Source organism: Saimiri boliviensis, chromosome 7, assembly GCF_048565385.1.
Source record: "Saimiri boliviensis isolate mSaiBol1 chromosome 7, mSaiBol1.pri, whole genome shotgun sequence".
NCBI lineage: Eukaryota > Metazoa > Chordata > Mammalia > Primates > Cebidae > Saimiri > Saimiri boliviensis.
Window position 1 is genome coordinate 115,402,972 of NC_133455.1, and position 15,982 is coordinate 115,418,953.

At 39.2% G+C, this 15,982-nt stretch overlaps 1 protein-coding gene and 1 long non-coding RNA gene across 4 annotated transcripts in view; one reads left to right on the forward strand and one right to left on the reverse strand.

Moving 5' to 3' along the window:
• The window catches only part of LOC141585189 (uncharacterized), a 47,260-nt gene that overhangs the window by 26,189 nt on the left and 5,089 nt on the right, over positions 1 to 15,982 (reverse strand). The window lies entirely within an intron of this gene.
• GUCY2C (guanylate cyclase 2C) overlaps positions 1 to 15,982 on the forward strand; it is an 81,282-nt gene that overhangs the window by 10,751 nt on the left and 54,549 nt on the right. For both annotated transcript variants that reach the window (XM_003934548.4, XM_074403260.1), the window contains 6 exons: positions 2,669 to 2,884; positions 4,307 to 4,428; positions 6,352 to 6,448; positions 8,795 to 8,912; positions 11,282 to 11,417; positions 13,058 to 13,143. In XM_003934548.4, coding sequence (XP_003934597.2) covers positions 2,669 to 2,884; positions 4,307 to 4,428; positions 6,352 to 6,448; positions 8,795 to 8,912; positions 11,282 to 11,417; positions 13,058 to 13,143 — 775 coding nt within the window. The remainder of the gene's footprint in view (positions 1 to 2,668; positions 2,885 to 4,306; positions 4,429 to 6,351; positions 6,449 to 8,794; positions 8,913 to 11,281; positions 11,418 to 13,057; positions 13,144 to 15,982) is intronic.

The following is a 15,982-nucleotide window of genomic DNA, read 5'->3' on the forward strand; positions in this document are numbered from 1 at the left end:
TCCCTTCCATTCATTTCACACGCAATGTAAGTATCACGACAAAATGCTTTGTTCTGCTAATTACACCTTCTGCAATCAAAATCCTGCTCAATTACCTTTTTGCACCTCTTAGATCCGAATCAAGAATCGCCCTTCACCTACACAGAGAAAACTGTGCAGAGGACCACTTGCAATGGATTTTGGACAGTACAATTCTGAAAATCCTATTGCAAAGTTTGTTTTTGTCACCTCGCACCCAGCACTACAAACAGACTCAGATGCTCAGGCTCCCTGAGCACTTTTTCAGCTTCTCTTCCATACCAAAACGCAAACAGATCCAGAATCTTACTCCTCCTTGCATTTGTTCCCGACCGTCATCTTACCTGATCACTTACTAATATTGCTATAGAGTATGCTCAAAAGGAAAGGAGGATTGGGAAAATTGATTCACCATTTATGAAGACCATCTATGTGCAAAGAAGCATTTTAACATTTTAACTGTGTTAGAGTAGACATAATTAAGTACAACACAGATCCTGCCCATCCAAATAGAGAAGGTGACAAGGACTCCCCTGACCAATACAAGGCACAGTGAGATTGATGCCATCAGGGACATACAAACAGGAAACTACAGAGGGCAGGGATCAGTGGCACCTGCCTGTAATCCCAGGGCTTTGGAAGGCCAAAGCAGGAGGATCCCTTGAGCCCAGGAGTTTGAGACTAGCCTAGGCAACATAGTGAGACCCTGCTTTACAGAATATTTAAAAATAAAAAAATTAACCAAATGTGGTCATGCACACCTGTAGTCCCAGCAATATGGGAGGCTGAGATGGGAGGATCACTTGAACCCAGGAGGTCAAGGCTCCAGTGATCCAGAATCACACCACTGCAATCCAACCTGGGTATCAGAGTGAGACCGTATCTCAAAAAACAAAACATAGCTGAGCATAGTGGCGGGTACCTGTAATCCCAGCTACTTGGGAGGCTGAGGCAGGGGAATCGCTTGAACCCAGGAGGTGGAGGTTGCAGTGAGCCAAGGTTGTGCCACTGCACTCCAGATGGGTGACAGAGCAAGACCTGTCTCAAAAAAAAAAAAGAAAGAAAGAAAGAAAGAGAAAGGAAAAGAAAAGAAAAAGAGAAACTGTAGAGTGCACAGAAGGGAAGGGTCACCTCTGTTTGAGGGGATTAAGCTTCAGTGGGGGGAAAAAACCTTATGAAGGAGATGCGATTGTTTGCCTGTTGAAGAATGGGTAAAATTTTAACTGGTAGAGAGATACGGAGATGAGTTTTCTAACTAGGCAGTGGGAGAAGTACATGTAAAAGCAAGCAAGGAAGTGAAGAACATTTTTGAAAGTCTATATTAACTGGAATTCTGGACATGTATAGGGGAATAGCAGAGATAAGACTAGGAAAATTAAGTCAGACCATATTTGAAAGTTCATGGGAGGAAAGTCCAGGTGAAGGAAGTTGCATTTAATGAGATTTGTATCAGAAACCACTAAGGTTTTAAGCTTGAAAACACCATGAGAAGCAGCTCAACTTTAATAATGATTGACCACAGCGTGTAGGAAAGACACAGACAGAGACTGATGACAGGAAAGTCAGCAAAGCAGGAGGGCCTGGATTGGCAAGAAGGAAGTGGACATGGAAAAGTAGGACAACTGCAAAGATATTTGAAGGTAGAATCAATCAACAGTATGATGTTGGGGTGAGAGACAGAAAGTAGTCAAAGAAACCTTTGTTATCTCGAAACGCTAAAATAAATGAAAAAAATCTCCAAACACTAAAATAAATGAAAAACAGTTAGGAGTAACAAAAATGAAAGAGTCTTACTGTGAACATGGTAGTTTGAGATGCAAGCAGGACACCCACTAAAACCTTTTCATGGAGCACTGAAGATGGAAGGAGAGGTTGTTTTCCTTCCTTCGTTAAATACATATTAACCACCTACATACAAGCCTAGCTGACTGGAGATACTGAAGTGAAGAAGCCAGAGATGACCCCTGCTTTCAGGGAGCTTACAGTCTAGTGGAGGAAAAAGTTATTAAACAGATACTCACCTGAATAGTGACCTGGTCTTAGGCACCAGGAAAGTTTTCCTGATAAAGAGACATGTAATCTCGGAGCTGAAGAATGAGTAAGAATCAGTCTGGCAAAGAGGCAGGAGAACATCATTCCCCGCATTTGTCAAGACCCTGATTGAAAATGAAGCTTGATAAGTTTAAGGCACTATGAAATGATGCAGGTGCTGAGCAAGGAAAGGAAAGCTCTCAAATCCCCAGCTGACATCTCAAAGGCAGTCCATCATAGAGCTGGGAGGAAGGCAATGCATGAAAAAGTATGGATGGCATCTTTTTGGCTTCAGTGGCTATGGTGTTCCATTCTTTTTCTTAGCCCGACTTCCGTTGTATCCCAGCCCAGATATCATGACAACTCACTTTAGACTACATCAAAGTAACCAAGATGCATATTCACAAGATTGTGCTTGGAATATAGCAAATGCTCAACAAATGTTTTTAAATTCAGTTGCATGGGAAGAGCACCTACATACTTGAGAAACCTACATTAATAACCCAATTCCATTCTTTTACCATTTAAACATACATGCTGAAACAGGTTAAAGAGGGATCTTATTTGTGCTACTTAAGTTAGTCCTGATAATGGTTTCTTTCTCAACCTCTTGACACAGCCTTGACACAGAATTGAGCTACCCCATGATCTCAGCTGGAAGTTTTGGATTGTCATGTGACTACAAAGAAACCTTAACCAGGCTGATGACTCCAGCTAGAAAGTTGATGTACTTCTTGGTTAACTTTTGGAAAATCAATGATTTACCCTTCAAAACTTATTCCTGGAGCACTTCGTATGTTTACAAGAATGGTACTGAGTCTGAGGATTGTTTCTGGTAAGCAGGATCATTAATATTTCATTAGCACTTGCCATGTATAGAAGCCATAGGATCATGCAGGCCACCAAGTTATTATCAGATGCACCTTCCACCGGTTAACAGCATTGGGAACAGACACCAGTTCACTTTCTCAAACAAAAATAAAAGCAAAGGAAACCAACTAAATATAGAATAGCAAAAATAATCAGCATAGTTTGCATCTGCAACACTCTACAATTTTGAAAGTACATTCACATCGGTTTTACTGATTTTCTACAGTACATTCTTTGAAGAAAATAAAATAAGTAGTAGGATCCCCATTTTACAGATGAGGAAAATGAAAACCAGAAGTTAATGTTTTCACACTCCTGTGTAAGACACAATACCAGAGAACATGCATCTTGCCTATACCTACAATTAGTTAGAAAAATACTACCTCACACTTCTTCAGAGGATCAAGAGGTGGGGAAGAAACAGGAATAATGGATATTGCATTGTTAATAGTTTGTTTTCATACTGCTATAAAGAACTGCTCGGGACTGGGTAACTTATAAAGGCAAGAGGTTTAAGTGACTCAGAGTTTTACATGGCTGGGGAGGCCTCAGGAAACTTACAATTATGGCAGAAGGCAAAGGAGAAGCAAGGCACTTTCTTCACAAGGTGGCTAGAAGGACAAGTACTAAGTGAAGCGGGGAAGAGCCCCTTATAAAACCACCAGATCTTGTAAGAACTCACCATCATGAGAACAGCATGGGGGGAACCACCCCCATGATCCAATTACCTCCCCTCATTGCTTCCCTGACATGTGAGGGTTACTGGGATTATAGGGATTACAATTCAAGATGAGATTTGGGTGGGGAGACAAAGCCTACCGTATCAGTTACCATTACTAATTGAAAGATTCATTCAACTACAACAAAGGTGGTAGAGGAAAATTTCTGGCTGGGTTGCTGCCTTTACTTCCAGGATGCTGATTAAGTCTGCAGTCTCTCTCCACCTAAGTATGCAAAAGACTAAGATGGGATGCCACCAGGGACGCACGTCTAGGGACCCACAGGAATCAACCCTAAAACCTCACATTAGATACTATCAGTATCTAATGTGAGGATTTCAACTTATCTATGGTGATGAGACTAGTTTATAGAGCAGAGTAGAACCCTCTTCCTGCAAGCAGCCAAAAGCCATCACAAAGGACTCACCAAATGTCCACTATTTACATGTATACATGAAGATCTCTAAAAGTTCCCCCATCTTTTCACTAATTTAGGTCTTCACAGTCTAAACTAGTGGTATCATGGTGTGTGCTGTCTACTGTGTCAACAGCAGAAATGAATTCTGGATTAACAAGTCCCAGGATAGGTCTGTAAATAAGAAGTGAAAGGCATGGAAGACCACGAGGGAACCAAGCTGTTTTCTTAGTTTCTCCTTCACCTGTTCCAGGTACCTCAATGCTCTGGAGGCCAGCGTTTCCTATTTCTCCCAGGAACTTAGCTTTAAGGTGGTGTTACGACAAGATGAGGACTTTCACAATATCTTAATGGATCACAATAGGAAAAGCAATGGTAAGAAGACATGAAGATCGTTTTTTGCTAATTTCTTCTTTATGACTACCACCTCTTTGTAAGTCATTTCAACAAATCCTCCACTGCAGAGCTATCATCATTACTCACACATATTTTGTATATTTTGGGAGATCTATAATTACATGCAACTTCATTATATGGTTGCTTTCATTGACTAAAAACCTAGGCCGGGCGCGGTGGCTCAAGCCTGTAATCCCAGCACTTTGGGAGGCCGAGGCGGGTGGATCACGAGGTCGAGAGATCAAGACCATCCTGGTCAACATGGTGAAACCCCGTATCTACTAAAAACACAAAAAAGTAGCTGGGCATGGTGGCGCTTGCCTGTAATCCCAGCTACTCAGGAGGCTGAGGCAGGAGAATTGCTTGAACCCAGGAGGCGGAGGTTGCAGTGAGCCGAGATATCACGCCATTGCACTCCAGCCTGGGTAACAAGAGTGAAACTCCATCTCAAAAAAAAAAAAAAAAAAAAAAAAAAAAAAAAAAAAACCTTATCCTCTGAGAGAAGACATAAAAGCATTATTAATTATTTTAATATAATAATGATACTGTTAAAAATACAGCTTTTATAAACCCAAATGATATCATGACCCACCCTCAGCAAACCATTTTTTTAAATTCACCTCATTCCAACATATTATTGGATTTGTGACTAATCTTCACACATTCTGAACCCCAGTCCCACTGGTGACCAAAAAGATGAATTTATTGATTATATAGCCTTATGAAAAATTACAAGGTAAGCAAAGATTATCTTACTTTCCTAATCTTTCCATATCTCACCTGTCCAGTGATCTCCCATCTAGACACCAAGTATGAAAGCCTAATTGGATAAAAAATTATCCTCAGATAAAAGATGACACATTGGGTACAGTGTATACTGCTTGGGTGATGGTTGCACCAAAATTTTAGAAATCACCACCAAAGAACTTATTCATGTACCAAACACCACCTGTTCCCCCCAAAACCTATTTAAATAAAAAAAAATCATACTCATTAAGATATTAGGGGATTTGTTGCACTTTCCAGAGAATTCTCTCTACAAACAAGAGTATATCAGGGGCAAAGGAATCAATTGTGGGAATTTTCTACAAGGGAAGATACTTGCTTGATGGATTTCCTGATATCATTCAAACTATCATTTATTGACATTATCAATCATTTGCTATATTGATGACCTACCAGTTGCAAAAACATTAACCAAGATATGGTGGGAAAGAAATACATAAGTATTATGTCCCTAAAGAGTTTACAATTCAACAGGACAGCATAGCACAGCATCTAAAAAGATCTAATAATGTCTCCCCCAACTCTTCTCACTCATAAAGCTGTGCATTCAGGATAGCTGGCAGAAATCAGTGGTAGACTTCAGATTGGACTATGGTACTGGAGTAAATAAGATGGAATTTTGGGTTAAGAGACCACAGATAAAGCCCAAGTTGCTGAGGGAGACTTTATAAATTCTTCTCAATTCTCATGTTTATAATATCTTTTTCAACCTCTTTGACAACTGGTGAGGTCTACTTCACTTATCTGTTAAAATACATTCTGTAATTACTCCAACCTGGCATAATGCAATAAGCTCTGAACTTGCCTGTCAGAGCAATCTTCGTCATCTACCAATTCTTTGACCTTTTGGCATCTTGGCTTCAGCTTACTTAAATCTATAAAATTAAAAGAATGATGGACTAGATGATTTTTTTTTAAAGAATATCCCATTCAGCTATATTCTAACTCTATAATTGTAAATGGAAAAAAAAGAAAGGAGAAATTTAAGGAATTGGAGTTTATCTTTAAAAAAATTAACATGAACATACTGGGTTCAAATTCAGGCAACTGGTTCCCTCCCTGTTTGTCTGTAGACTGCCATATACTTCTCTCCTTGTCTTACCTTCTCTCCTCCAGTGATTCTTATGTGTGGTGGCCCAGACTTCCTCAACAGGCTGAAGGGTGACCGAGCAGTGCCAGAAGACATTGTCATTATTCTAGTGGATCTTTTCAAGTAGGTATAGTATTTGAAAGAACCTTCCTCCTTTCAAAAAGGAAGTATTCCAAAGATTTCCAGAAGGCACATTCTCTTTTCTCTTGCTTTGCGCAACCCCTAATGGGGTTAAGTATGATGATAATATTTGAACTGAAGTTTCATTTCTTCTCCATCACACCCTCATTTTTATTTAATTAATTGTGGCCTTAGCAGAGATGCAGTCCTTTGAAACCTTCATCATTTATAAATATAAAAGTTTTATTATAGCCCCATTAAACCCACGTGTCCATTTATCTGTGAGGCCTGCTGGGTCAACAGAGAATCCTGGCTGGGTGTGGTCACTCACACCTGTAATCCCAGCACTTTGGGAGGCCCAGGCTGGAGGCTTGCTTGAGTCCAAGAGTTTCGGACCAGCCTGGGCAACAGAGTGAGACCCTATCTCTAATATAAAAAAAAAAAAAAGAAAGAAAGAAAAAACACAAAATCCTGATCTCTAGCTTGATTTTAAGGTGTTGGTCCAGGAAATAATAAATCAACTAAAGACTCAATAATATTGTTCCTGGTAATGTCAGCCCCATTTTTATCCTTCAGCTGCTAATGGCCTTTGGTCCTAAATTACTTTTTCTCCAGCCACCTCTGATAAGCTTGAAGTTTCAGTTATATGAGTCTGATATACACCATTATTCCTCACTCTCTGTGGTGTAGTCACTAGGTGGTGATCTTTTCCTCCACACTCATCTGGGCCAAAGAGAAAAAATTCTGGAGAGTAGAAGGCACCTTTGATCATATCCCATCTTTTTTTTTTTTTTAATCACTAATTATCTGATATGGTTGGAGACCCCACTAACGAGCTGTGCAGAGGTATATTTGAGTCAGGTTAGGCTTGAAGAAGGTGTCACTGCCATGTCCATGCCCCTTGTCCCCAGCAGCTAGATCACATGACTTCACTTATCTGACTGGACCATTAATCATTACCTGTCTGTATTCAGACCAGAGGCTCTTGCTGTGTAGATCTTTCCTATATTTGCCTGATCATTTCACCCACACTAAGCATACTTCTCACAGCATGAATGAAAATGAAGTATAGGAACTGCAGGCCTGCATATGTTCATGAACATAACTTAATTGACCAACTAGCCTCTTTACTACAGAAATACAGGAAAGAGGGCAGAGTGACCAATATTTCACTCCAATAACCACATTGATTTCACTAGCTGCTTTACCCCTGGAAGGAGTCCTTAGTGAAGCCAGGTTGGTATAATTTTACTTTCAGAAATCGTCAATCAGCTGCCAAAGTGCTGGCATTCCTTTGTCACTGTTCCCAAAGGACACCTGGCTATGTTTTGAAAAGATCATGAGACTAAATTAGACAAGCTGTGTTCACATTCTAATTCTGACACTTCTGGTTGTTGACTCTTGGATTTTCGTTAGCAGTTTGAGATTAAATCTTCTCATTTGTAAAATGAGTATTAAAATGTCCTCTTCATAGGGGTACTTCTAGAATTAATGTGATAATAGGAGTAAAATGTCCAATGCAGTCCTTAGCACATGGTAGGTGTTCAAATATTAAACATGCTGGGCACAGTGGTTCATGCCTGTTGTCCCAGCTGCTCGGGAAGCTGAGGTGGGAAGATAGCTTGAATTTAGGAGTTCAAGACCAGCCTAGGTAATGTAGAAAGACTTTGTCTCCTAAAAAAATGTTTTTAAGTAAAAAACATTAAATAATGGTCACCCTAATTGTAGCAGTCCAAACATATCAGATTCTTTTCAAAATTCCAAATAATAGGAAGCTTAGAAACCACAGCATTTGCAGAGCAACCTTAGACAGTACTGGGAGTCTACCACGTGCCAGGCATTGTCTAGGAGTTGAGGATACAAGAATCAATAAGCTAATGTTCCATATGTCAAGAAACTTACAATATTAGATGTTTAGTCTTTTTACACTTATGTTTCATCATCTAAAACATAAGTTTAGTGATGAAATTTCTCTCTACCATGTCTCAATATCTCTAAATTATTAAAAAGTGTTTAAAGAAAGTTTCTACCTATAAACCAAGCCTTAAAAGCAAGCATGAGCTCACATGTCCACAGCCCCCCTAAAATCTCAAACAAATCAAGAAATATCTGTATTCTGATTTTCCTTTCCTTGTGTGTACACTAACCACAATTGCTTAAATTCTCTTGTTTAACCTAGCAAGCACAGAAGAAAACAATCCTATCTGGGGAAAGTAGAAAGTTTTGCAGATTAATGGAAAAAAATGTTTTAAACTATTTTCAAGGATGATGGTATCATTTGTGTGAATTGTAGAAGATGCATCTCTATTTTTCCTAATTTTCATGAGGAACCTGTGCTTTTTATTACAGTGACCAGTACTTCGAGGACAATGTCATAGCCCCTGACTATATGAAAAATGTCCTTGTTCTGACACTGTCTACTGGAAATTCCCTCCTAAATAGCTCTCTCTCCAAGAATCTATCACCAGTAAGCCATTATTTTATGTTATAGTATAAGTGATATATTATTATTTGTAAGATAATTTTTCTCCACTTAAGACCCAAATTCTAAAATGAGCAATTATTTTTACTTGCTCCAATTCACTTAACAAATGCTAAGTGACACCAACTACAGGTTCAGCCTTTTGAAACAGCAGGATCCTTATCAAAGCTCTTAACTATAGGTCACTCCACTAGACTATAGAGTAGTATAACAGTGGACACATCTGAGCATTGGGATGAAAGTAACAATATGGAAAGACAGGAAGAAGCCCTGCTATTGAGGATCAATCTTATACTTACAGGAGGTAGAAATTAAATAATGTAAAACAAGGAAAAGGTTACTGGAAAGTTCTCTACGTCCTAAAGCAAAATTATCTTGTCACTGATATTAAAATCCTACCTTTAGAAATGTGTATTCCTAGGTTAAGACATTATCTTCCATTATAATTAAGTTGACCATTGTCCAAATTTGCCCAGGAGAATTTTAGTTTATTCTGGTTATCCCACAATGCCATCTGGTTTGGCATTTGTGCAGAAAAAAAGAGCCTCTATTTGGACAATAAATCATGGCCACCTTATTATAATGCAGGACTCCTTACTCTAACGGTATGTTGGGGTTTGTCGGTCCTTGTACTTATGATTAAACCTATTAGATGCATTCTGCCTGCAGAGACAAACCATTGAGAGCAGGCTAGGATGGGAGGTGGAGGAAGGGGCAATGCTTATGACCTTAAACAACTTTGGGATGGCAAACCAAAGGCCAGAAAAAGCTGCAAAGAAAGATGGATACCAGCCAGGCGCGGTGGCTCACACCTGTAATCCTAGCACTTTGGGAGGCCGAGGTGAGCGGATCACCTGAGATTGGGAGTTCCAGATCAGCTTGACCAAAATGGAGAAACCACATCTCTACTAAAAATACAAAATTAGCCAGGCGTGGTGGTGCATGCTTGTAATCCCAGCTACTTGGGAGGCTGAGGCAGGAGAATCGTTTGAACCTGGGAAGCGGAGGTTGTGGTGAGCCAAGATTGAGCCCTTGCACTCCAGCGTGGGCAACAAGAGTGAAACTCCATCTCAGGAAAAAAAGAAAGAAAAAAAGAAAGAAAGATGGATACCTCTGGGGGTATCACAGTTTTTCCCAACTAGAGGGTCTAAGTCCTCTAATTTATGATGGTGCCAAAATCAGAAACTGTAGCCTATTTTGGAGCTGGGTCTTAACTGGATTCTTTTTGCCTCATGAAATGATTTCAGCAAAAGAAACTGAAACCAATGAAAGCTTTTTATTTTTCCAGCAAATGTAATTCTGGGTATAATATCCAGATATCACTTGACTGTCTTCAAAGTTCTTGCGGAAGTATAATTCTTTACAAATGGGCAGTCGAATATGCCCAAGGTAATAGAACCCACTTGGTCTCAGTTCAGCAAGTGTTTTTAATTCATCGCTCAGCCCTGTGAAGGTCACCATCCACGAGCTGCAGAGTCAGGGCAGTTCTTACCCTCTCCATTATTTTATCCAGGGCAGACATTTGGGGCATCAAGTAATACCCAGTCAGAACTGTATTCAAAGCAAGTTCAGTGGTACCATCCAGTCAAAACTGCTCATGTTCCATTCAGAATTCTTAAATGCAGGGATTGTTTTTGTTTTTTAATTTTTGGGTTTCTCTTTTGCACTTGAATAAAAACATTCGACTACAAGCTAACATTATTTCTATATAAAATCTTATAAGAATTATTAAAATGCTTTATGTTGCCTTTCTTGGTTACATTTGCATATTTTTTCATTATGAAAAGGAAGCCCAACTGCTAATAGTTACTTCCCTAAGGCAGTGTTCTCATTTTACTGATTCCAGGAGGAGACAGAATTGTGACATGGGATCATAAAGAACACTGACCCAAGGGAGCGCTTCCTTCCTTCCTTCCTTCCTTCCTTCCTTCCTTCCTTCCTTCCTTCCTCTCTCTCTCTTTCTTTCTTTGACAGAGTCTCACTCTTGTCACCCAAGCTGGAGTACAGTGGTGCAAACTCAGCTCACTGCAACCTCCATGTCCCTGGTTCAGGTAATTCTCCTGCCTGAAAGAGATGGGATTTCACCATGTTGGCCAGGCTAATCTCAAACTCCTGACCTCAGGTGATCTGTCCGCCTCAGCCTCCCAAAGTGCTGGGTTTACACATGTGAGCCACTGCTCCTGGCATCCAAGGAAGAGTTTTCTAAAAGTTTCCTTTAATGACATCTCTCCAATTCCCCTGATACCCTTTTAACTTTCCAGTTACCCTGCTGATCCTAACAACCTTTTGCTCTAGGCTGAAGACCAGATTCTTTTTTGCAAAACTCGTTTTAATAGTTTCCTTTTTTTGTTTAGACAAAACGAGACTTTGCTCTTGCCTATTTGAATGGAATCCTGCTCTTTGGACACATGCTGCAGATGTTTCTTGAAAAGGGAGACAATATTACCACCCCCGAATTTGCTCATGCTTTCAGGAACCTCACTTTTCAAGGTACTGGTTTAATAAGAGCAAATAACCCCAAGGTGAAAAATATGGGCTTTCCTAGTGGATTTGAGGCAACAAAGAGGGTTTGGAAATAGATGATTCCACAGCAAAATACCTTTGAAATTCAACTGGATGCAAACATCATTACATAAATTTTGAGGGTGCTGTTATTGATAACTGAACCCCAGTTTATGCTTCAGTCTTTTAGAATCTTTGGATATCACAGAAAGGGAAGGTAGCTCAGGTTCTGTACTTGTGAACAAGCTCATGATAAGGCATTTTGAGCAGTGATGTCCTGACTGTGCTTGGAGACTAACCAGAGGATAAATATTTGCAGTTTGATTTGGGTCCTTCCATATCTCCTTTTCTATCCTTCAAGGATCTGGGACCCTATGTCTAACCTTAACTAGCAAAACCCCACAAAATCATACCCCTCAAGACAACACAAACCTCCTGAACTGCATGGGTTAACATTGCCCTTTCCTACAAGCCCCTACTGAAACTCTTATCTTTCATATCCCAGATCTCATCCTGAGACTATGAGGAAATTTTCCTCTAAATGTAATGTATATTAAGTCAAAGAGAAATGATAGTTGCCTTTTCTAACTTGCCTCAGAGTCTTACTCAGTGAAACCTTTGTTTTACTGCAGAGTAAGCGACTTCCTCTGTAGGCTTCGGAGGGCAGCAGACGCCCAGCATTAGGACTTAGGGCTGCACCAGTGGCTACAGTGTCTGACAATGGCAGGGAGAGATCACTTCTGCTTCACTGAAGATGCAGGGAGGGAGACGGTCATTTGTTGATCATCCCATGTGTCCCAAGTTCTACCAGGCACTCTCTATGCATTCTTAATTTCCACACTTCTATGACCATGGTTGAACATTTTAATGGCATTAGCACAGGCTTAATGTTTGGTTCAACATTAAACTAGGAAACAAACAAGCGTTTGTTCCAGCCACCTACCAGCTGTGTGACCCTTAATATCTCTGACTAAATAAATTATTTCTCATCAACATAACAGAGATAATAATAGTTTATATATCATGATATTCCAGGGAGAGTAATACAATAATGCATATAAATCATTAAGCACAGAGCCTGGCATATAGTAAACAGGAAGTAAAAGTTTATTGTTACGTTGAACCACCTTTTTTAACCTAAATGAGTTTATCTCATATTGCTATATCATAGATGACAAAATGAAACTCAGAAAATTTAAGCAATTTTCTTCAATGTCTTCAGCAAATGAGTGATAGTGAAAAAATTCTGACCTTCCTGCAATCTATGTTAAGATTGTACAGTAACCCTATACACAATGCTAGCAGTTCAGGAAATATTCTTAGCAAAAATATATCACTAATAAACAAGGGACTTATTGACTCATTACATTTAGTGTCACCCTAAATGCAATGAAAAAGTTTTTAATTTTTTTCTAAATAAATACATCTCCCATAAAAATGCCCTCCAGAGATCTCTGGGCCAAGAAGCCAATCCAGGTGCCATCTGATTAGATTATTAATGCCAACAATGTTTTCAGTAAATTTGAAACAGAGGTATTTGAACCCATTTTACACTCTCTGTCATGATGCAACGTATCTGTCAGGCAAAAATCAACAATGGCCTCTAACACACTCTGATCTTGCCCTAGGGTATCACGGTCCAGTGACCTTGGACAATGTTGGGGATGTGGACAGTACCATGGTGCTTCTGTATACTTCTGTGGACACCAAGCAAGTACGTCTCACTGCTTATTGGAAAATGCGGGGTGCTGTGGCTGGGTGAGGAGGGATATCTTGGCAGAGGAACACTAGCAAAGGAATTTGAGAAATTATGTTTAGGATCTCAAGGCAGTTCATTTCAACCTCACAATTATGCCCCACTTGGGAGATTATTCCTTAAGCATTTTGACCCATAAAACTTCTTACTCGGAGTATCCACTCTATTTACTATTAATATACCTACACCTATATATCTATATTTATATAGATATGCATACCTATTTTAAATATTCACCCAGAATAAATTACATAATATAACAACTAGAGTACTGGTGTGATACCAATGAGAGGATCACAAGTCTTTCCTAAGACTTGTTTATTCATTTTCACAATTAAAAATTTTGATGAAATATTCCCTGGTTGTCTCCATTTGAATTCGCAGGAAAATCATCAAATGTGTAAACCTGAGCCCCACATAAACAGCCCTATAATGCTATGCTTTTATTCATATTATATTCATTGTTTTTTTTCCCTCACCTACATGGTAAATTCTTTAAAGGAAAGAAATGAGTCTACCCACCTTCCTGTCTTTTGAATGCTTAGCTTCTTATCTGGCATATCATTGATGGCTGGTCAGCATTTAATTAAAAAAAAAATTTAAAAACCTGTCTTCAGGTCATCCAATGCTGTATCCATCCAAACTATAAAAGCCACTTTCCAGCCAACCAACTGGTCAGTAAAAAGGTTTTTTTTAGGAGGTCAGGTCCTGACATAACGTAAAATGTATTCATTTTCTCATTTTCCAATGTGAGTGTTATGACATCCTAAGTCATATATTAAATGTGTGTATCAACCCAGCTTTGTAAAAGATATCTCCAATGGCAGATGTGAAAAGCTAGAGAAAAGATGTCCAGATTGAGAAAGCTAAACCAGAAATTTGCTAGCAGCATTCCATAAATGTAATTCGTAGTTTCTTGATACTATATTGAACCTTTAATATAATGTTATGTTTAACATACGTTCCACAAGAATATCTTAACATAAAATCCCATCAATATTTCAGTTACTAATAGTGATTACAAAGGCACGTGCATTCCTCTCTGAGTTATTTGCATCTGGAATGATGCCCATGCTTTTCATAGAGACAGGCAGAAACATGTGGTGAGATATAATGTCAGTCTTATAACTGCACTTCAAAATGGAAAATGTTCTGTGCATTTATTCTCTCTAAAAGCAAATTTGGTTGAATTTTTCAATAACATAATACCATCGGTTGTGCTATATAGCATATTTTTTTGGGGAAACCAGAGATAGTTTCTCAAAATATGAGGCTAGAAGGATGATAATCTATATCTAGGATAGGCCTCATTAGAGTTTCAATATGCCACATCCCAATATAAAGGGAAAAAGTCAGAAAGAAAGAGTAAAGTTATGAAAGTATGAAACTGAGCCAGGTGCAATAGCTCCTGCTTGTAATCCCAGCACTTTTGGAGGCCGAGGTGGGTGGATCACTTGAGGTCATTCAGACCAGCCCGGCCAACATAGTAAAACCCTGTTTCTACTAAAAATACAAAAATTAGCCTGGCGTGGTGGTGCACGCATGTGATTCTAGCTACTTGGGAGGCTGAGACAGGAGGATCACTTGAACCTGGGAGGCAGAGGTTGCAGTGAGCTGAGATCATGCTACGACATTCCAGCCTGGACAACAGAGTGAGACTCAATCTCAAAAAAAAAAAAAAAATTTAAAATAAAAGAAATATAATGTTCAGAACATTTTAAAGGTACACTGGTAAATTTAGAAGGATTGTCATTGATATGGTTTGGCTGTGTCCCTGCTGAAACTCAACTTGAATTGTATCTGGTAGAATTCCCATGTGTTGTGGGAAGGACCCAGGGGAGGTAATTGAATCATGGGGACTGGTCTTTCCTGTGCTATTCTCATGATAGTGAATAAGTATCACAAGATCTGATGGGTTTATCAGAGGTTTCTGCTTTTGCATCTTTCTCATTCTCTTTTGCTGCCACCATGTAGTAAGTGCCTTTTGCCTTCCACCATGATTCTGAGACATCCCCATTCATGTGGAACTGTAAGTCAGATTAAACCTTCTTTTCTTCCCCAAAAAAGAGAAAAAAAAAATTGTTTCAAAGGTTTAATGGACTCACAGTTCCACATGGCTGGGGAGGCCTCACAATCATGGTGGAAGGCAAGAGGCACATCTTACATGGTATCAGGCAAGAGAGGATGAGAGCCAAATGAAAGGGGAACCCCCTGATAAAACCATCATATCTCATGACATTTATTCACTACCACAAGAATAGCAGGGGTAAGACTAACCCCCATAATTCAATTACCTCCCCCTGGAGTCCCTCCCAAAATACATAAGAATTCTGGGAGTGCAATTCAAGTTGAGATTTTGGTGGGGACACAGCCAAACCATGTCAGTCATTCTTCAGATCTCCTTTACAAAATTGACTCACTATATGCAGCAGTAATTTAAGGATATATTACTATTTCCATCGACAAATTACTTGAAAATGAAATACTTTATTTTAGAAATGAGTTCATGTCATGTACAAGAAAGCATATTAGAGCCAAGGAATAGAAGAGAGTAGAAAATTAAGTAATTGATGGAAGTTAAGAAATGTAGCTATTTCAGGGCCCCTTGACGTGTATCAAAATGACATAACGGATTTTAGCTCTGCTGCATTTTCTTGAGAGCTTTTTTCAAAAGCAGCAATATTGTGGAAAACACTAGCGTTTCATTTGCCATGTGACTTGCCATTTAATATTTCTTGGCCTCTAGTTTAACATTTTTAAAATGAAAGATTTGAATTAGTTCACAAAAGGCCTACAG